Consider the following 21,141-nt stretch of genomic DNA (forward strand, 5'->3'; position numbering starts at 1 on the left):
TTGCCTGAACCTGGGAGGCAGAGGTTGCAGTAAGCCAAGACCATGCCACTGCATGCCAGCCTGGGTGACAGAGTGGGACTCTGTCTCAAAAAACGAAAAGGAAAATGTTGATACATAAGCAAACATTTCTGTCAAATGATATTAAAAAATGGGAAAGACGAGCCCCAGATTGGAACATACACAACTGATCAAGGATGACTAGAATACAGAGTTTTCTACAAATGAGTAAGGAATAACTCAATAGAAAAATGGACAAAGGATATGGACAAGCAGTAAGTGACAATGCTTACCAGCTAATAAACCAGTGAATGCATAGTCAATGAGACAGACCCTGAGATGAGATACCTTTTCTCATCACAGTCCAGCAAATAAAAGTCTGGTGACACCAAGTGCTGGCCAGGAACTCAGGCAATCGATGGTGTGATAAATTGGTAGAATTACTGTTTAGAAAGCAAAAAAGAATAGTTGTAATTATAAAAGTAAAAAACCCAATGACCCAGCAAATTCCATCACTATGTATATGTACTAGAAATGCCCTCATGTATACAAGGATTCTATAGAGGAATATTTATGATTTAGAAAAAACTGGTAATGGAATATCAAGGTAAATTATGTACACAGATGGATATAGCAGTGAAAGTGACTAGTTATACATACCAACATGGATAAAAAGCAAATAAAATAGTGAAAGATAATTGTGTGACAGCACATACATAAAAAAATACACGGAGCAATTAACAGCAAAAATTGGGTGCTTTTCTGATCCATCTAGCATTAATCGCTACTAGTCCCATGCCTTATGCTATGAAGAGAATGAACACTTACGCACTTATTTCTCTCTATCTGCAAGCCCCATTTCTATTAATGGATATAAACAGCCATGTGGAACTGTGAGTCAATTAAACCTCTTTCTAAATTGCCGTATCATTTATGGATGTATTCATACGTAATAAAATTAGGAAGACCTTTATATGAGAGATAAATGTCAAATCACAACAGTAGTATTTACCTCTTGGTATGGTTTGGCTGTGCCCCACCCCCCACCCAAATCTCTAGTTGTAATCCCCATATGTTGGGAGAGGGACCTCATGGGAGGTGATTAGATCATGGAGGTGGTTTCCCCAGGCTGTTTTGATGATAGTGAGTTCCCACAAGATCTGGTGGTTGTATAAGGGGTGTTTCCCCCATTTGTTTTGCATTTCTCCCTCCTGCCACTTTATGAAGGGGTTGCTCTCCCCCTTCGCCTTCTGCCATGTTTGTAAGTTTCCTGAGGCCGTCCCAGCCATGTGGAACTGGAGTCAATTAAACTTCTTTCTAAATAGCAGTGTGAGAACAGACTAATAAACTTCTACAGAAGGGAGGGGGAATGCCTGGGAGAAGCCTTTTGGTACTGCTGATGTCTTTTTAAGCTGAATCATTAAGTATAAAATGAACTAATTTTTGTCCGTATGTCTTAGCCATTTCATTTTGAAATTATGGTAAAATAAAGCAAATGTTGGGAAGCAAACATTTATTAACTTTTTTTACCCACACAATTCCTATATATAAAAATGATGACAGTTAAAGCAGTACTGCAGAACAAATTAGGAAAACCATTTCAGGTCTAAATATAACAGAAAACTTTCTTCTAGGCTTCTACAGATTATCTTCACTGTATACCTGAAAAACAAAATGTGTTATTTTAAATCTCTGCTTAATGTAAATGTTCAAGTCTAGCTGAATCACTTCTTATGGACAAGATAAAAAGTTAGCTGGTTAGCATGTACTTTAATAACTTGGTATGAGGATGCTGACTGTTCAGAAGTTCTGTGTGCTTAGCAGATATTTATGTGCTTAAATTATTTACAGTGCTCACTCTCCTGCTCTCCCCATGTACCTGGTACTGTGAGAGTCATGACAGCCCATCCAAGCATCCTTACAGATAGGGGACCTCTTTGATACTAGTGCTCAAATAAGTTAGAAGGGCCTATGAAGAAATCTGAAAGATTCTTTTGGTGTTGATGTCATTTGAGACATCAAGGAAAATTGGGTGCTTTTCTGATCAATCTAGCATTAATCAACACTAGTCCCCATGACTTATGCTATAAGGAGAATGAAAACTTACACTTATGATGCACTTGTTCATCTTTATCTGCAAGCCCCATTTCTACTAACGGCATATGAACTGGATGCTGCTCATCGTCATATAATGTCACTATTTGTTCTGGTGCTGGAGCCTAAAATTAAAAGATACCGTCGTCAAGAAAACAATAATGTCTTTGCTGCCTTTTCCCTCTCACATCTGGCCATTCACACAGGTGGGAAAAGGCGTTCTCAGGGGTCTATTGATAATTTATACTCTGTGGTTCCAAAAGGCATCTGTAGTGGTTTCCTGCAAAATCCCATTCTTTCCATTCTTCTGCTCTATCTAAATTCCTTCTCCATGGTTTTCCCAAATGAAGTACCACCATCCCTTGTTACAGTTCATTTGCATTCCACACAAAGCCTTATACCTTTATGCATAAACTACGATGGTTAATATTAGTTGTTAACTTGGCTGGACTGAGGGATGCCTCAATGGCTGGTGAAGCATTTCCAGGTGTGTCTGGGAGGGTGTTTTCAGAGGAGACAATGGACAGAGAGGAAGACCCACTCTGTGGCGGCAGGCAGCATCCAGTCGGCTGGGAGACAAACAGGCAGAAAGGGCACGTTCTCTTTTCTCCTTTCCTTCCTGGGTGGCGGACACCTTTTATACACCTACCTTCGGACATCATCCTCCAGATTCTTTGGCTTTTGGACTGCAGGACTTGCACCAGTAACCTCCCAGGGATTCTTTGGCCTCGGACTAGAGGCTGCATTTGTTACAGCTTCCCTAGTTCTGAGGCCTCCAGACTGAGCCACGCTACCAGCTTCCCTGGTTCTCCAGCTTGTACACAGCCTATCATAGGACTTCACCTCTGAATGTGTGACCCAATTTCCTTAATAAATCCTCTCATATATCCTATGGTTCTGATTATCTGGGGAACCCTTATATACTGACCAAATTTTGAATATAGGAATTGTCTATAAGAAATACTTGCCCTATTTTCACTGGCTTGAGACAAAACTCTCTCAACACCAGCAGTGAGCACTAGGTGAAACAAACATCACACATTCCCATATAAGGGGCTGTGGCTACACTTTCAGCTGACTGCCATTTCAGGGGGATGGGGAGACCCAGGATTCCTAGCTTTTAGAATATCTAACCTGAGCCAGAAATACAGATTTTTTGGGTAGAATTTCCAACTTTAAAACACTGTGTGCTAAATAAAAGAAGGTACAGGCCAGATTCTGCTGTGGGCTGCTATGATATGCTCAGCCTCAGAAGAAGAAAATACATTAAACACAGTCTAGACTTTTTGATGCAGGTTCTACTATATGAATTCAAAAGCAGTACAATTATGAGATTAGTACAATTAGTATAATTCAAGCCTTTCTATAATGACCAGAACTACTGTTCTTTCCCACTCATCTTTTAGGATGCAGGTGAGATGCCACGTTCCTGTTTTACTTACTCAATTAAGTACTTGAGTGCCTTCTAAGTAGCAGCTCAAACACCCTTTCCTAATCTCTCCAAATACAAATATTCATTTCTTCTTACACTGCCCCCACCCGCAAAGTTAGCTATATCTCTGTTACAGTACTTATTTCATTCAGCTTCACACTATTGTTTGCATATTTTTCACCATTATAAGCTAATTATGGGATATTCATCTTGAGCATTTTATTAATTACATAAATGATATTTTATATCACCATAGGGGCAAGCAGTTTGTTAAATTTAAGCTAAGACATTTTAACAAGCCTTAAGCCCACACACACACACACTATATAGCTTGATATGCTTCAGTATACTATTGCATGTAGAGTTGCATAGACACAAACGCTTTATAAAGTTAGTGGGGACACAGAAATAGCTTTAAAATAATTTATAAAGTTAGCAGGGACACAGAAATAGCTTTAAAATAATTTTGACTAGTTGAGACACTTACCATGGATGCAGCATAAAGCTGTTTTCCTTGAAGACAGTCTATCATAGCCCACAGTGCCTCCATGCTCCATTTGGGACAATATGGTATTCTTGTCTCCCTTAGATCCCTTAAGGGAGGTTTAAACCCTGCCAAGAAAACCTTTATGGCTCGAGCTGGATACTGCATAAGATGAGAAGGAATTTGGCACAGTCTGTCACAAAAGAAATTCTTAAATTAAAATTCTCTTCCAGGTGAAACTATACAATTCTTAGAAGAAAACACAGGGGAAAAGCTTCGTAACACTGGATTTTGCAGATTTTTAAAAATACAACACCAAAAGCAAAAATCAGATAAAACAGACTTCCTAAAAAATTAACTTTTGTGTATCAAAGGACAAAATCAACAACAAAAAGCCAATCTACAGAATGGGAAAAATATACATAAACATGGACATTACTCTAAAGATCTACAAATGTCCAATAAGCACATAAAAGGATGTTCAACATCACTAATCATTAGGGAAATGCAAATCAAATCCAAAGTGAGATTCCACCTCAAACCTACTAGAATGGCTACTATAAACAACAAAATTACAAGTGCTGGTGAAGATGTGCAAGAATTGGAACTTTTGCACACTCCTCGTGAGAATATAAACGGTGCAGCCACTGTGGGAAACACCATGGAGGTTCCTCAAAAATTAAGCATAGAATATATGATCCAGCAGTTCCATTTCTGGGTATATACCCAAAATAACTAAAACAGGTACTCAAAGAAACATGTATACCCATGTTCATAAAAGCATTATTCACAAGAGCCAAAAGCGGGGAGCAACCCAAGTTCCACCTTCCAGTGAAGGGATAAGATGTAGTATACATACCATATGAGGGGCTCCAAAATTTCATGGAAAAATGAAATTAAGATGAAAATAAAAAATGTAAACTTCATTTCTCAACATAAGTTCCTTCAAGATCATGAAACATTTGTAAGCTATGGTAACAGCCATTTAGTCCATCCCTTAAGAACTGAGGGTCCTAGGAATCTAAGTATGTCAATGTGATCTTTCTTACATTATTAACTGGAGAAAAGTAAGATTAGGAAACAAAAAACAAGTTAGAATGGGCCAAATCAGGACTGTAAAGTGGATGCCTAACCATTTAGGCAAAACTCTTGCAAAATCGCCCTTATTTGAAGAGAGGAATGAGCAGAGCACTGTGCTGGCAAGGGACTCTCTGGTGAAGCTTTCCCAGGCGTTTTCCTGCTAAAGCTTTGGCTTTCTCAAACAGTCTTAATAAGATGATGTTGCCATTCTTTGGCCTTCCAGAAAGCCAGCAAGCTAAATGCCTTGAGCATCGCATCAAAACAAAACAAAACAAAACAAAAACAAAACAAAACAAAAAACAAAAAAACTGTTGCCACAGTCTTTGCTCTTGACTGGTCTATTTTTGACTGGACCACTTCTACCTCTTTCTTTTCACTGTGTTTTGTCTTCAGGATCATACTGGTAAAGCCATGTTTCATATGAAGTCACAGTTCTTTGAAGAAATGCTTTAAGGTCTTGATCTTGCTTGTCTACAATTTCCATTGAAAGCTCTGCTCCTATCTGTAGCTGATCTCGGTGCAACAGGTTTGGCACCCATTGAGTGGAGTGTTTGCTCAACTTTTTCAGTCAGAATTGTGTAAGCTGAACCAATGGAAATGTCTTCGGTGTTGGCTATTACTTCTGCTGTTGCTGGTCCTCTTCAATTAGGGCAGGAACAAGATTAATTTTTTTCCTCACAAATTGATGTGGAAGGGCTGCTGCTATGGGCTTCATCTTCAACATCATCTCATTCTTTCATGAAACAAGTTACCCACTTGTAAACTGCTTTCTTTGGGGCACTGTTTCCATAAACTTTTTATATAGCAACAATGATCTCACTCTTCCTCCACCCAAGCTTCACCATAAATTTGATGTTTCTTGTTTCAATCTGAGCAGAATTCATGTTGCACTTATCCTTTTAGTGCCTCAAACAAGATCCCGTTCAGATATGTTAGAACAAGTTAGTACAAATTTATTTTGGGGAAAAAAATGTTGAAATCCATGCAGTTTTTTTCATAGTATGCATTTTCCATGAACTTTTTGAAGACCCCTCACACATATAATGAAATATTTTTAGCCTTAAGTAAATTCTGACACATGCTACAACATGGATGAATCTTTAAAAATTATGCTATTGAAATAAGCCAGTCACAAAAGAACAAATACTGTATGCATTTACTTATATGAGGTACCCAGAACAGGCAAATTCAGAGACAGTAGACCATGGGTTACCAGGGACTAGGTAAGAACGGACTAGGATGCTATTGTTAATGGGTGCAGGATTTCTGTTTGGAATGACAAAATGATTCTGGAAATGGAAACTGGTGATAGCTGTATAACCTTGTGAATGTATTTAACACCAATTAGTTATTATACTTAAACAGCTAAAATGGGCCAGACGTGGTAGCTCATGCCTGTAATCCCAGAACTTTAGGAGGCCAAGGCAGTTGGATCACCTGAGGTCAGGAGTTCGAGATCAGCCTAACCAACACGGTTAAACCCCGTCTCTACTAAAAATACAAAAACATTAGCCAGGAGTGGTGGCGAGCAGCTGTAATCCCAGCTACTTGGGAGGCTGAGGAAAGAGAATCTCTTGAACCTGGGAGGCAGAGGTTGCAGTAAGCCAACACTGCACCACTGCACTCCAGCCTAGGTGACAGAGCAAGACTCCATCTCAAAAAAAAAAAAAAAAAAAAAATCCTAGTATAAATTCTATGTATACTCTTATCATAAAAAATCTAGATTAAAAGTTTCCTAATGTATAAACAGCCTTAGAATCCTTTTCTTTTAAAAGAGGCAAATATTCTCAATAAGAAAACTATACATATAATATATATATATATATATATATATATATATATAAATGAACAAAGAAACCTAATTCAACACCCTGACATTTATTTTTAACCTGTTTAATGTCAGCTTTGCAGTTGATCCATAATCAACAAATTGTACCAGGACAGATAAAGGATTAAATTCTTTTATGGAAACAATCTTCGCTCTATACCATAAGCCATCATCATATTCTGCAAGGCAAGGCATTTCTGGAAAGACAGAAAGAGGGAAAAAAATCATACTGTCTTCTATTAAATGTTTTTACTCCAAAGGAAATCAACATATCAAAGAGCTATCTGCACCCATTTATTACAGCACTATTCACAACAGCCAACATAGGGAATCAACTCAGGTGTCTGTCAACAGATGAATGGATAAAGATTTTGCGGTGTATATACACAATGGAATACTATTTGGCCCTTAAAAAAAAGGATGGAATCTTGTTATTTGCAGCAACGTGGATGGATCATTATACTAAGTGAGATAAGAGAAGCACAAAAAGACAAGTATCACATGTTCTCACTCATATAAGAGCTAAAAAAAAGTGGGTCTCAGGAAGATAACAAGTACATTAATGGTTACAAGAGGCCATGAAAGACATGTATATACATGTGTTTGGAGTGGGGGGAAGAAGAGAGGTTGGTTGATAGGTACAAACATACAGTAGAAAGGAGTTCAGTTTCAATATTTGATAGCAGAGTAGTGTGCCTAGTTAATAACAATGGGTGGTATATTTCAGATTAGCTAGAAGTCTTGAAATGTTCCCAATACACAAATGATAACTGCTGTAATTAATACCCTAAATACTGTCTTGGTAATTACACATTCTATGCATGTAATATCACACGTACAACATAAACGTATACAATTATGTATCAGAAATGTTTAATACAGAAAAGTACAAAGAAGAAAATGTACCAACCATATGTTCACCATCCAGAATTAAATATTGAACCATTAGCCTCATGTTGGTTTCTCTTTTTCTGTTTGTAGTTTATAAGCCTTTGTTCACTAATTCCTGTGGATTAAGCTTCAAACAAAGATACTTCACCCATTTTCAGAGTTGCTAGTTCTTCTATTCCTAAGGCTTATTAGCTCATAGTGCCACTGCCCCAACTTCTGATACTCCCCCCTTGTCTCTTTTAGTGTGGGTCATCACCTTTGGCAAGGGATGATACATGTTTGCTGTTCCCGCCTTCCATTCTGTCCTCCCATTCATTTGCTATGGAACCACCAGAATTAAATTTTTAAAAATTCAATTACATTGCTCTTATTTAAAATTCTTTAATGGTACACCTTAACTGCCCGTAATGTCAAGTCCTTATTGCAATTTACAGGCTTCTTCAGTTATTTGTTCTCCTAAACAACTTCTACCATGTTTCCTCAAAGAGTTACCTAAATATTTTTTACTTAAAACTTTGATGCTTCTATTTAGCTTATGGCTGCCCTCCTCACTAGAGTGTTTTCCTGAGCCCGTCTTTTTATGATGTTTATCATAAACATCAGAAAAACATTCTGACAGTTTTTAGGGTATTCATTATCTTGAGCAGTTATCATTCTTTCAAAGCCTAGCTCCAACATGACCAACAAAGCCCTAATAATTGATCACTGCTTTCCCTGTGATCCTATGGCATTATGCACACTCCTCTAAGAGGAGCTATTCTTTCCATACTACACTTGGTTTACATGTCTCTTTTCTGCTTAGGGCACCTGTTCTTGAGTGCAGAACTGTTGTTTGTATTCCTAGCATAGTACCTGATACAAGCAAATACTCAGTAAAGAAAAAAAGTGTGCTAATGAGTGCTAGGCTTGAGTAAAACTGTGGAAGAAATAGTACAGTATGTACTTCCCTTTGTACATGCTTAGATTTCAGAGTGATGGCATGTGCCTCAGTTTCCCATCTTGTTCTACTTCCTTATGTCATCATGCTTTCTATGTAACTTCACAGAGAATTCTACTTGGCAAGTGATATTAAAATGTATGACTAATGAATAAGGATTTTTATTTCAAGTAATTTTTATTAAAGAATTATAGACAATTTCTTGCATACATGGGAGTCATCAGGGCCAGGTGTAGTGACTCATGCCTGTAATCCCAGCACTTTGGGAGGCTGAGGCAGGCGGATCACCAGAGGTTGGGAGTTCAAAACCAGCCTGCCCAACATGGAGAAACCCTGTCTTTACTAAAAAAACAAAATTAGCTGGGTGTAGTGGCACAGGCCTGTTATCCCAGCTACTTGGGAGCCTGAGGCAGGAGAATCATTTGCACATGCGAGGTGGAGGTTGCAGTAAGCCAAGATCACACCACTGCACTCCAGCCTCGTTAACAGTGCAAGACTCTGTCTCAAAACAAAAACAAAAACAAAAGGCTGGGCATGCTGGCTAATGCCTGTAATCCCAGCAATTTGGGAGGCCAAGGTGGGAAGTTCACTTGAGATCAGGTGCTTGACACCAGCCTGGCTAACATGGGGAAACCCCATCTCTACTAAAAATATAAAAATTAGCTGGGTATGGTAGCACACACCTGTAATCCCAGTTACTCGAGAGGCTGAGACAGGAGACTAACTCGAACCCAGGAGGAGGTTGCAGTGAGCCGAGATGACATCGCTGCACTCCAGTCTGAATGGCAAAATGAGACTGTGTCTCAAAAAACAAACAAACAATCACTGAACACAGATAAGACTGATGTTTTTTTCCTTTGCTAAAATATCAAGAATAAATACATTTGTATGCATCAAATACTGAAACGACTAGAGACGTTTTCCTCAGCGAAGACTCACACATATTTAATAAACATGGGAAGAATGGACTGAAAAGATAAAAGAGTAGAAATCTGACCTATCCTGACAGAACAGGTCATACTTTGAGACTCGACCCCAACATTACCATTGTAGGTAGCTTGTAATTAAAATGACAGCCATTAAGGTCTGAATGACAACTCTTGAAATTTCAGCTACTGATAACCTCAAACTTAAAAAGTCATCTGTATGCAATTTTTCCAACACCATCTTATTTGTGGAACATGAAAGTGCTCTCAAGGGAGTTTACCTAAAGTCTCTTAGTTCACCTTCCTAATCTAGAAAGCGCAAAAGAGGTCATCTTCTTGGTTTCTTGAGGATTCCAAGAAATCATGCATGTAAAGTGAACATGAGGAAAATATCAACATCAGAGATAGCCCAAGATTATCAGCCCAATAAAACAAATCCAAGTTTTATTAAATATTGCTTCACTCAAATGCAGTAAGTATACCTGTTCTAAAATCTGTCAGAGGAGGAAGTGTGTCTACTTTCGTATTAATGCTCTGCAGTGCTTCATCGAGGCTTTCGGATTCTGATTCCCCGCTGACTCCACTATCATCTGTGTCACTATGCTGGTTAGACTGATTACAAGTTTCTACAGAATCAAGGCAAATATAGACCTAAGTTGGGAGAAGGAAAGAAAAAAATTCAGATTCTGGAATTTCAAGAATTCAATTATGTGGACAAAATTACTGCGGCAGCCTCCAGCGATGTCCCCAGGAAACCTCTACCTCCTGATATTCACCTCCTGTTTCTTCCCACATCCTGCCACACTTATCTTGTAATCAAGAGAACATGATTACGCCGGGGACAGAGGCTCAAGCCTGTAACGCCAGCACTTTAGAAGGCTGAAGTGGGAGGATCACTTGAGCTCAGGAGCAACACAGTGAGACTTCATCTCTACTAAAAATAAAAAAAAACTTAGCTGGGCATGATAGTACATGCCTGTAGTCCCAGCTAATAGGGAGCCTGAGGCAGAAAGAAAACTTTAGCCTGGGAAATTAAGGCTACAGTGTGCTATGATTGTGTCACTGCACCCTCCAGCCCGGGTGACAGAATGTGACCCCCATCTCAAAAACAAACAAACAAAAACAATTAAAAAAAAAACCACACACACACACACTGCAATGACAGTGTGTGACTCTTGAGACTGACTTATAAGAACATGTAGCTTCCATTTTGGTAGAGCTCTGTCAGGGATTTCATGCTCCAAGAAGCCACAGCCATGCTGCAAGCAGACCACCAGAGGCGCCACGGGCAGAAAACAGAGCCTTCCAGGTGGTGTCATGTGAATGACTCTTTTCAGAAGTGGTTTCTGCAGCCTCTACCAACATCATGATTGCAGCCTCCTGAGAGCCTAAGCTAGAGTGCTTCAGTCAGCAGCTCCCAGATTCCTGACCCTTATATGTGTTGTACGAAGCCGCTAAGTTTAAGGGTAACTTGTGATGCAGTAATAAATGATAATTTCAGCTACTGATAACCTCAAACTCAGAAAATCTTGGAAGGCTGAGGTGCAAGGATCACCCACCTCTGTTTGGGTAATACAAAATTACCCAAACCAGCAAGAGTTGTTTAGCAACTATATAGAGCATAACATACTACTTATCTGCTCTCTGATGAAATTAGAAAGCAAATCCTTTCCCTGCCTGTGAGAGAATGGCTTACTGTGTAAAAGGATAAAGGAGCTGCTGAAGCTACTTATTTCTTCCTCTCTGTTAGCCAAGGACATGTAGGTGAACTTTCAGTGCCTTTATTCATACATTAAATCAATATTCACTGGGTGCCTAGTATTTATCAGCCACTATTCTAGGTTCTTGGGATACCTCAATGAACAACATGGAGCTAAATCCTAAGGGGAGGCAGACAAACATAATAAGGAGAACATGGTATCAGCCAGGTGGTTAAGTGGAAGAGTTCAGTGCAGGAAGAGGAAGGGGAGATGCTTAAGATTTCACAGGTAGAAATAGAAATATCAGATATAAACGTAACATTGAATAAAGCAGCACAACACTGGGAACCCAGTTCTACCTTAAAAATCTAAATATCAGATATAAACATAACATTGAATAAAGCAATACAACACTGGGAACCCAGTAGGTCCTTAAGAAACACTTGCCCTAAATATTAACAAATACCTGAAGAGGATATTACAGGGTGAGGCAAACTAGAGGTCACAAATTTGCAATATTTGAAATCAGAAAGATAAAGAAATGAAGAGTCACTTCCAGTGTTTTTTTTTTTTCTTTTGAGATCTGTACCATTTGAACTGTAGAGATTTCTACTGTTTAAGACCAAGATAGCCTTTTATGTTTTTAATCACCAACTAATCATTTTGATTACATACATACTTCATTAGGTGAGACAACGTGCTTAACTTGAACAGCACAGAGTTCTCCTGGGGGAGGCAGAGATGAAGACAAATATGGTGGTAAAAGAGGAGTCTCTGTTTCAGACAAAAGCAATTCCTGAAACACCACAAAAAAATTCAAATTTCAGAATGAGGACAAAAATCTATTACATTATAAAAATTCATGATGGTGCCAATTTACTTTCAATTCACAGAAAGCAAGCTCTCTTAAATACTGAATACCACAGAATGATTTTGTTACAGTAGGACCAAAATGTGATGATAAAGGTCTGTAACATTCTTTTGTCCTCTAATTTTAAAAAGCATTTTGTGCAAAAAAAAAAATGCATGAATGTTTACTGATTATCTATATACACACATACAATTCTAGATGAATAGTCAATAGTAACTGCCACTAATGAAGGCTGGGGTGTTTGAGGTGCACAATGAGGAACAGATCCCTTTTCCTTCTATAAACTTTTACGGTATTTAAGAATAAGTACTTTCTAATAAAAACTAAAATAATACATGAAATGCTAAAAGAAAATGTAAGTTAAAATCATTAAAAAGGTGTGCTTTCTATGACAGCCTAAGAAATACTACAGCTATGTGACTGCCAAGAAGAGCATAGCACCTAGCAACTGTTAAAAGCAAATGTATATAAAAATGTGGTGCACGTTTTTCTGCAAATACCAGCAATATTTTTATAAAAAGTTCTTATTCTTCAATAATATGATAATTATCTTAAGTAAGTCCATCATATTCAAATTTGTAGGTTAATTTATTACTATTTAACATTTCCAAACTGGTAGCTAAACAAAGCAAAACTTTTGAACCTGGGAAAATTCAGCAAGAAGTGATTTACCACTGTTGAAATTTGTTGAACTTAACTAAGTAATATGTAATTTACAATAAGGGTATGTTATTTTTGTAAACTACAAAGGTTCACTTACTAAAACTTTTCCTGCACCAAAAAGTCCAAGTGACAAAAGAAAAAACAGAAAAATTGGACTTCGTCAAAATTAAAAACTCTGGTACTTAAAAGCAAACTATCAAAAAAATGAAAAGAAAGCTGGGTGTAGTGGCCTGTAGTTCCAGCTACTCTGCAAAAAGGTGGGAGGACTGCTTGAGCCTAGGAGTTCAAGACTAGCCTGGGTAATATAGCGAGACACTCTCTCTCAAATCAATCAATGTGAAAAGACAACCCACAGAATAAAAGAAATTATTTGCAATCATATATTTGATAAGGTACTTGCATGGAGAATTACAAAGAACTGTTATAGCTCAACAATAAGAAGATCAATAACCCAAATAAAAACAGGGAGATTTGAAGGGATTTCTCAAATATATACACATAAATGGCCAATAAGACATGAAAAGATCCTCAACAATACTAATCACCAGGGACAAGCGTATCAAGTCTACAATGATATGCCACTTCACAACTAACCTAAAACGGCTAGAAAAACAGATTACAAGTAGTAATCTGGTGAGGAGGTGGAAAAACGGGGTCCTTGTGCACATACTACTGGCATACATGTAAAATGATGCTGACACTTTGAGAAACAGTTTTGGAGATCTTTAGAATGTTAAACATAATTACCATAGGCTCAGCAATTCCACTACTAGGTGTATACTCTAAAGAAGGAAAAATATGTCTACATAAAAACTTGTACCTGATCAAACAGCAACATTATTCACAATCACCATAAAACGGAAAAAACCCATGTGTCTATCAACAGATTAACGAGTAAACAAAATTATGTCCATACAATGGAATTTTATTCAGCAATTAAAAGAAATAAAGCACTAATATGTACAACATATATGAACCTTGAAAATGTTATGCTAAGTGAAAAGCCAATGATAAAGGACCACATAGCATATGATTCCATTTATATGAAATATACAGGATAAACAAATCCACAGGGACAGAAGATGAAGTGGCTGTCATGAAGCTAGGGAAGGAAGAATGCAGAATGACTGCTGTTAATATGGGGCTTCTTTTTGGGGTGATGAAATGTTCTGGAAACAGACAGTGGTGATGGTTACAAAACAGTGAACAGTATTAAACACCACTGAAGTATACATTTAATAGGTAAATTCTACGATATAAAAATATCTCAATAAACCTTATTATAAAAGAAAGCTTTTCCTGTCCTGTATCAGATCCTTTGTATTAATGAAGTGTCCAAAGTTTCCAAAATACTTGGACTGTTACTTACCTCAAACCTTATTTCCCATTGTTCCTCTTCATACTTTCTATCACAATCTGATCTTGGTTTCTGAAATAAACCAAGCATTTCAAAAAGTAAAATTAAAGTTGGAAAAAAAGAATTGTTGAGTAAAATCACCTTTAGCTATATTGTTTTAAGATACTTTCCATATTTCATCCCATCAAAAACTGGGGGCATTTCCTTGTTGGTATTCATTTATTTATTTGAGATCAATTGCAGGCAAATCTAATGTTCTGAATAATCTTAAGTTTTCAACAATAAGAAACCTCAAACTTATGCTAACACATGTCAGTGCTAATTCATCTATTGTAAGAGTGGGAGCTCTTAACTTTCCCTTTAAAATGATCATAGTGAATAGTAAAACTGGAACAGAAAAACTAAGTAATCTGTATAAAACCTGTTTAACAACAGATGAAACTTCTTTTACACACACACACACACACACACACACACACACTCTCTCTCTCTCTCTCTCTCTCTCTCTCTCTCACCCACAACAACCACACCTCTGCTTTAGCTTCTGGGCTGGGGCACTTTCAGGCTGCTTGGTGCCAGGGGGCTGCCCCACACCTCTGCTTTAAAGAAAAAGCTGGCAGTGAGAATTACAGGTACGAAGCTACAACACAATTTCTATTTGAGAGAAGAAAGTAATTTTCTGTATCTATAGAACAATGTTTGATTGTGTACTATCATCAAAAATAAAAATATATTGTGATATAAAATATAATGATGCATAATCTATTCCTTGAAATGTGAAACCATATCTGTAACAGGCCATATTTTTAAAAGTACTAAACCACAGGAGCACCAAGCAAGGAATGAGCCACTTATAGAAGCTAAGCTCAAAATGTGGTTCAGGGTTTCCTGTAAGAAGGAAAATGAGTGAATTCTGGAATACATGGCTTTTGTGTCAAGTAAAAGAAAAAAATATTTTATCTGGCGCTAGAGCCCTCTTCTGTTACTGACTATAAAGATTTTAGAATGTGCATTCCTACATTCAAACAACACTGAATAGCATGGGCACCAATCACACTAGGTTTGTAGGTAGAGAAACATTAATCTTAATGTAATTAAAGTCTTTTACAGGACATTTATAATGCATAATACAGCCTATTTTATCTTTCTCAGCAAAATGTATATATCCTCTAGACTCTCTTAATAGATCAGATATGTAGAATCATATTTAAGACATAGTGTAAAACCAAATGTAACATTTTAACTAGATTTTTCTACACTTTAGATTTTTATAGAAAAATAGTTCACTTACTTCTTTCAACATCTCCTCAGTATGTTCAGAAGTACAATATTTATAATACGCCATAAAATAAGAAAGTGACATTCCATCAAAATAGAGATGAATAGACAATTTCTCCCATGGATTTTTAGGTAATTCCTATTTTAAATTCAATAAAGATTATTATTATTAAAATAAAGTCCATTTGATGACTACCTTTTTATAGTCAGCAAATATCAAATTTAGCTTCCGAAAAGCATAGTATTTTTTTTTTCTTCTTCTTTTTCTGACAATCATAGTATTAACTAGACTGGCTAGTGACTCATTTCATAGAATTTTCTTCCTGGTATTTTGACACGTTATAAGGGAGTAATTTACCACTTTGGTTTAGGTAAAATATACTTACAAGTCCAAAGGGTTTTCTAGTCATTTACCACAAAATAACTCGCTATATATAATTCCAATTCCCAAATACATCACCTTTAGATGATACTAATAAATTACATAGAAGGAGAAATAAAAGGTTATATTCACAGGTGAAGAAATGAAGTTTCATTTAAATGCCCAAAAATTGGCAGGACTCAGAAGAGTCTAAAAGCAGGAATCACAGTAACTTTAAAACTGTGAATAGCCGGGCGCGGTGGCTCACGCCTATAATCCCAGCACTTTGGGAGGCCGAGACGGGTGGATCACGAGGTCAAGAGATCGAGACCATCCTGGTCAACATGGTGAAACCCCGTCTCTACTAAAAATACAAAAATTAGCTGGGCATGGTGGTGCACGCCTGTAGTCCCAGCTTCTCGGGAGGCTGAGGCAGGAGAATTGCCTGAATCCAGGAGGCGGAGATTGCGGTGAGCCGAGATGGCGCCATTGCACTCCAGCCTGGGTAACAAGTGAAACTCTGTCTCAAAAAAAAACAAACAAAAAACAAAAAACTGTGAATAAAGTCCATTTACAGTTATTGGGTACTGAATGTGTCCCTAACTGATAAGCTGACCCACAGCAATTCTCTTCATTTCCACTGATCCCACCTTTGTCCAAACTCATTGCTCCTCAGTTTCACTGCTCCTCACTGAATTACTGTTGTTGCCTCCCAGTAGATGTTGTCCTCTCTCTTCTTCCCGTTCAGTCTTCTGTCAATGCAGTCCCCTCCCGCTCAGTCCTGCTCCTGCGTCAGCACTCTTCTCCCTGCACCTAGAGGTCTGTTCTCTAACCATTTTAAGGTCTTGACTAAAATTTTTAAAGTGGAACCTCCTCCCTGGCCATGCCATTTCTATCAGCCTCCTTTGCTTTGTTTTTTTTTTTCTCCTAGCACCCATCACTATCTAATATTCCTTAGAGTTTATTTTGTTTTCTCTTTCCCAACCTGAAATGGAAGCTCTAGAAAGGCAGGGATTTCTTACTTCTCAGCCCTCAGCTGTGTGTCCAGGCCTAGAGCAGAGGCTAGCACCTAAGAGGCCCTCTGTCAGCAGCTCCCTTTGTATTTCAGGAAGAGGAGTTAAGTCTTGGCCAGGCCTGCTGTCAGTCGGGTTGTGTGGCATGCACGCTCATGGTCTCTGAAACCTGGCAGCCTTTGCTATACCACAAGTTGTTCTTTTACGTTAATTAAGCTAAGTAGCAAAGGAAGCTGTCTAGACAAACTAAAAATTTATCTTTCTTACTTATGTCTACCTTACTTCAGTGACTTGCCATGGAGAGCTGAGTAACTAGGGAGGAACTCTTAGTAATAACAAAAGCCACTTTCTTATTTAAGTGGGTCTGTGCCTCCTTTAGGTCTTTTTATCACTCTATCAGCACCCTTTAATACAAACATACTTTCCTTACCATATATCTTCCCACTTGGGTCCTGCAAACATAGCAGCTGCAGGTTGATCTTTATTACCTCACTGCTCAGAAACCTCCACTGAGGCCCTTCTTACCAACCCCACCAAATGGCCCGTACCTCTCCTGAACGCTATTCACTACCACTACTCCTCACAAAACTTCCACTTTTCAAGTCAAACAGACTATTTCGCTAAAATGTCTCTTTGTATCACTGTGCATTTCGTTTCCCCTGTCAGGAGAACGTTACCATCTTTGCTTTACAGGCTACCTCAATTCTCACCATCTCTAAACTCCTGCTACTCTTTTGACCAGTTACTTAGCTTTCGGCATGTTACTTTATAGTGGAAACTTTTTAGGTTTATGTCTTGTTTCACTAACCAGATACAGGCTTTGAGGACAAAGATCATGATAAACTCTCTGAATTACCTGGACCTAAGACAGTGTTGAGTATACAGCACCATCTTGGAAACTGCTACATATATTTATAAACATGTCCAACAATTTAATACTGCCCCCTATAATAAGACAAGCTGTTAATAAAGAATCTTTCAAATTACTGACTTTAATGGTTATGAAAGTTCTCAGAAACTTGCTCAAAATCAGGCTTATTTAAAGCAAGTCTAGGAACCAACCTGATAGTTTATTTTATGCTAATGAGTAATTTATATTCACATAAGAAGGTATATACCACTGTTTATTATCAAAAATAGCCCTCAAATTATGTTAGTTATAACACTTTATGGCAAATAATTTATACCAACTATATATACTTTAAATTACCATAATGTGAACTTCCACCTCTCTCTTCGAAAGCAGTTGTTGAAGAACTTCTATTGCATCTGGTTGCCAGACATTCCCAACCTATTTGGGATTAATAAACTCAGATTCTTTTATGCTTTCATAAAATAAGACCAGGAAGCAAATTAAGATACACAAAAGTAGCCATAAACAAATAGTATCGGGTAGTAGTATAAAACACACAAGCAATTCTTAGAGAATAGCATAGGTACATGATAAAAATAATCTTTAAAAATTAGTAATTTGAGTATTCATTTTATACTTTAAAAATAAAACCTGTTCAGCAAGAGGTGAGAGATTAAAACACACACACACACACACACACACACACACACACACACACACACACATCCTACATTTAAAAGCAAAACATTACATCTAAAACTTTTTTTAAAAAGACCAATATGCCAATGTACTGCTTGTACAAGGCCTACGATATATATATTCATTAAGGAATAGTGATTGTCATGTTTTTGTGTGTTAAGAGGTTCACATGGTGAGGCAGTAAGCCTTCCTCCAACAACCACATGAGTCAACCATCTGAAGTGGACCCTCTGTCCCTAGTTAATCCTTAGGATGACTACACTTACGGTGAATATCTTGACTACAGTATCACAAGGGACCCTGATATGCTTTGGCTCTGTCTCCATCGAAATCTCATCTTGAATTGTAATCCCCATGTGTTGAGAGAGCAACCTAGTGGGAGGTGACTGGATCATGGGGTAGTTTCCCTCACGCTGACTGAGTTCTCAGAAGAGCTGATCGTTTTGAAAGTGTCTAACATTTCTCCCCTCAACCTTCAATCTCTTTTCCTATTGCAACCTTGTGAAGAAGGTACTTGCTTCTCCTTCACCTTTTACCACAATTTACATTTCCTAATGCCTCTTTAGCCATGCAGACCTGTGGGTCAATTATCCCTCTTTTCTTCATAAATTACCCAATCTTAGGTAGTACCTGTGTAACAGTGTGAAAACGAATACAGACCCCTTGTCAAAACAACCCAGCTAAGCCATTCCTAATCCCTGAGCCACAGAAACTGTATGAGATAAATAAAAGTTTATTGTTGTTTTAGACCACTATGTCTCAGCTTAATTTGTTATGCAGCAAGACAGAATAAGACACTCTTTTATCTGATCTCCAGTTTCAAGTTTGTTGTAATTTCATTTGATAAATTTTTGCAATCTTATACCTTCCCACTTATAAACACGTCTCTTCATTTATTCAGATGTTTTACAGCCTTCAATATAATTTTGTAACTGTCTTCATAAAGGCTGTTTAGCTGTTTTGGTAATATTTGTTGCTGTTTTATTACTTTTTTATTGCAACTAAAATTTCATCTTACATTGTAAATATTTCTAAAAATGTATTAACAAAAACTATTTAAAATTAATCGTCCCACACATTATTATGTACTTACAGGTGTAGTATTATGGAGCTGACAAGGAATACAAAACTGGGGTATGTCAGGATACAGCAAAATAGGGTAAAGATGGCACTGTGGAATCTTTTCAGTGAATCCATGATCTAAATATTGTACCTGAAACAGGCCAAATAAAATTAATAGTTAAAATTGTTATTAAAAGCTAGGGGACAAAAGGAATTTTCTGTTATTTGGAAAAAAAAATAAAAATAAAAGACAGGTCGGGCTTGGTGGCTGACGCCTGTAATCCCAGCACTTTGGGAGGCAGAGGTGGATGGAGTGTTTGAGCCTAGGAGTTTGAGACCAGCCTGGACAACTTGGTAAGGCCCCATCTCAATTAAAAACACAAAAATTAACTGGCTGTGGTGGTGGTCACAGTTACTCAGGAGGCTGAAGTGGGAGGGACTGCGTAAGCCTGGAGGCAGAGGCTGCAGTGAGCTATGATTGCACCACTGTACTCCAAGCCTGGTGACAGAGCAAGAACTTTTCTCCAAAAAAAAAAAAAAAAAAAAAAAAAAAAGACATCTTGAAAAATTTAAAATCTGCATTTAAAAAGTTTCCAGGAAAAAAAGCAACACTGTATTTATTCCCTCATCAGTGAAGTGTATCAAACTTCACTGTAAAAAGGTTTTCTAACACTTAATGCATGAGACTTTTTTTAAAAAAAACTAGGTCTTACTGGATTTACAAATTCTTTTGAAATGCTTTAATCTTGATAATTCAATTTCTAAATTGTCTTAAGAATAAAGAATGCCAATAAATTATTTATTTTGTCCCAACATAATGAAATGAACATATCACTGCTTAATTGGATTTGCTTGGCAATTCGCATTAAAAAATCAAATAGAATTGAACAAAAAATGTCCCAATACATCACAGATAATTAGTGTACGGTTTCACAAGATTTTTATTTCTTAATGTGGATCACAGGATAAACTTTGAAAGATACCTGGTTATGAAATGAAAAATCCATTGTGTACACTAAAAATGTAAAGTGAGCACATGAAAACATAAAACCTGATGATTAAACTATCAAAGTTCTTTTAAGTAAGTTAAATAGTTATTTGGACAGCAAAAAAAGTTTTTATAAAAGTTCACCATCTTATTTAGTTTCTACAAACATAAAGTTCATGTAGTATAACAACTTGAAGAACACTGAATTTCATTTTACCGGTGGGGGGAAAAAAAGTCAGGAGTTATCTGAGCAACTCAAATGTATATGTGAATATATGTTACTTTGCACATACATTCAAGTTGCTCAGATAACCCCTGTAACTATCCAGATGTTTAAGTACTTATCTCAAATTTGAAAATATTTGACTTCTATGAAAACCATTAAAAGTTTGTAGTTCAGTAGAAAAAGCCTAAGACTTAGAATCAGAAGTTTAGGAATCAAGTGCTTGAATATTAATTCTAGCACCACGACCTAGTAATCATGGCAGGTCACTGAACCTAAATTACAATTTTCTTATGAGTAAAATGAGAATAACAATCTACATCTAGAATAACTGTGAACAAATTATAAAATATAAATGCATATATGTGAAGGAAGCTAAAAAAAAACCTGAAGTACTGTGTAAT

The 21,141-nt window shown here is 37.2% G+C and overlaps 1 protein-coding gene across 3 annotated transcripts in view; it reads right to left on the minus strand.

Annotated features, from left to right (window-relative positions):
- Positions 1 to 1,507: 1,507 nt before the first annotated feature.
- RNF17 (ring finger protein 17) overlaps positions 1,508 to 21,141 on the minus strand; it is a 110,160-nt gene continuing 90,526 nt past the window's right edge. For 2 of the 3 annotated variants that reach the window (XM_003919744.4, XM_074387922.1), the window contains 10 exons: positions 19,558 to 19,677; positions 18,123 to 18,203; positions 15,552 to 15,677; positions 14,273 to 14,332; positions 12,049 to 12,165; positions 10,152 to 10,320; positions 6,977 to 7,112; positions 4,011 to 4,200; positions 2,105 to 2,216; positions 1,508 to 1,659 (listed from right to left, as the gene is read on the minus strand). In XM_003919744.4, the coding sequence (XP_003919793.2) occupies positions 1,649 to 1,659; positions 2,105 to 2,216; positions 4,011 to 4,200; positions 6,977 to 7,112; positions 10,152 to 10,320; positions 12,049 to 12,165; positions 14,273 to 14,332; positions 15,552 to 15,677; positions 18,123 to 18,203; positions 19,558 to 19,677 (1,122 nt within the window). In that variant the 3' untranslated portion in view covers positions 1,508 to 1,648. Of the gene's footprint in view, positions 1,660 to 2,104; positions 2,217 to 4,010; positions 4,201 to 6,976; positions 7,113 to 10,151; positions 10,321 to 12,048; positions 12,166 to 14,272; positions 14,333 to 15,551; positions 15,678 to 18,122; positions 18,204 to 19,557; positions 19,678 to 21,141 lie in introns of those variants that run through there. The other variant, XR_012514458.1, reaches the window with a different exon arrangement.

This window comes from Saimiri boliviensis, chromosome 16 (assembly GCF_048565385.1).
Source record: "Saimiri boliviensis isolate mSaiBol1 chromosome 16, mSaiBol1.pri, whole genome shotgun sequence".
Taxonomy (NCBI): domain Eukaryota; kingdom Metazoa; phylum Chordata; class Mammalia; order Primates; family Cebidae; genus Saimiri; species Saimiri boliviensis.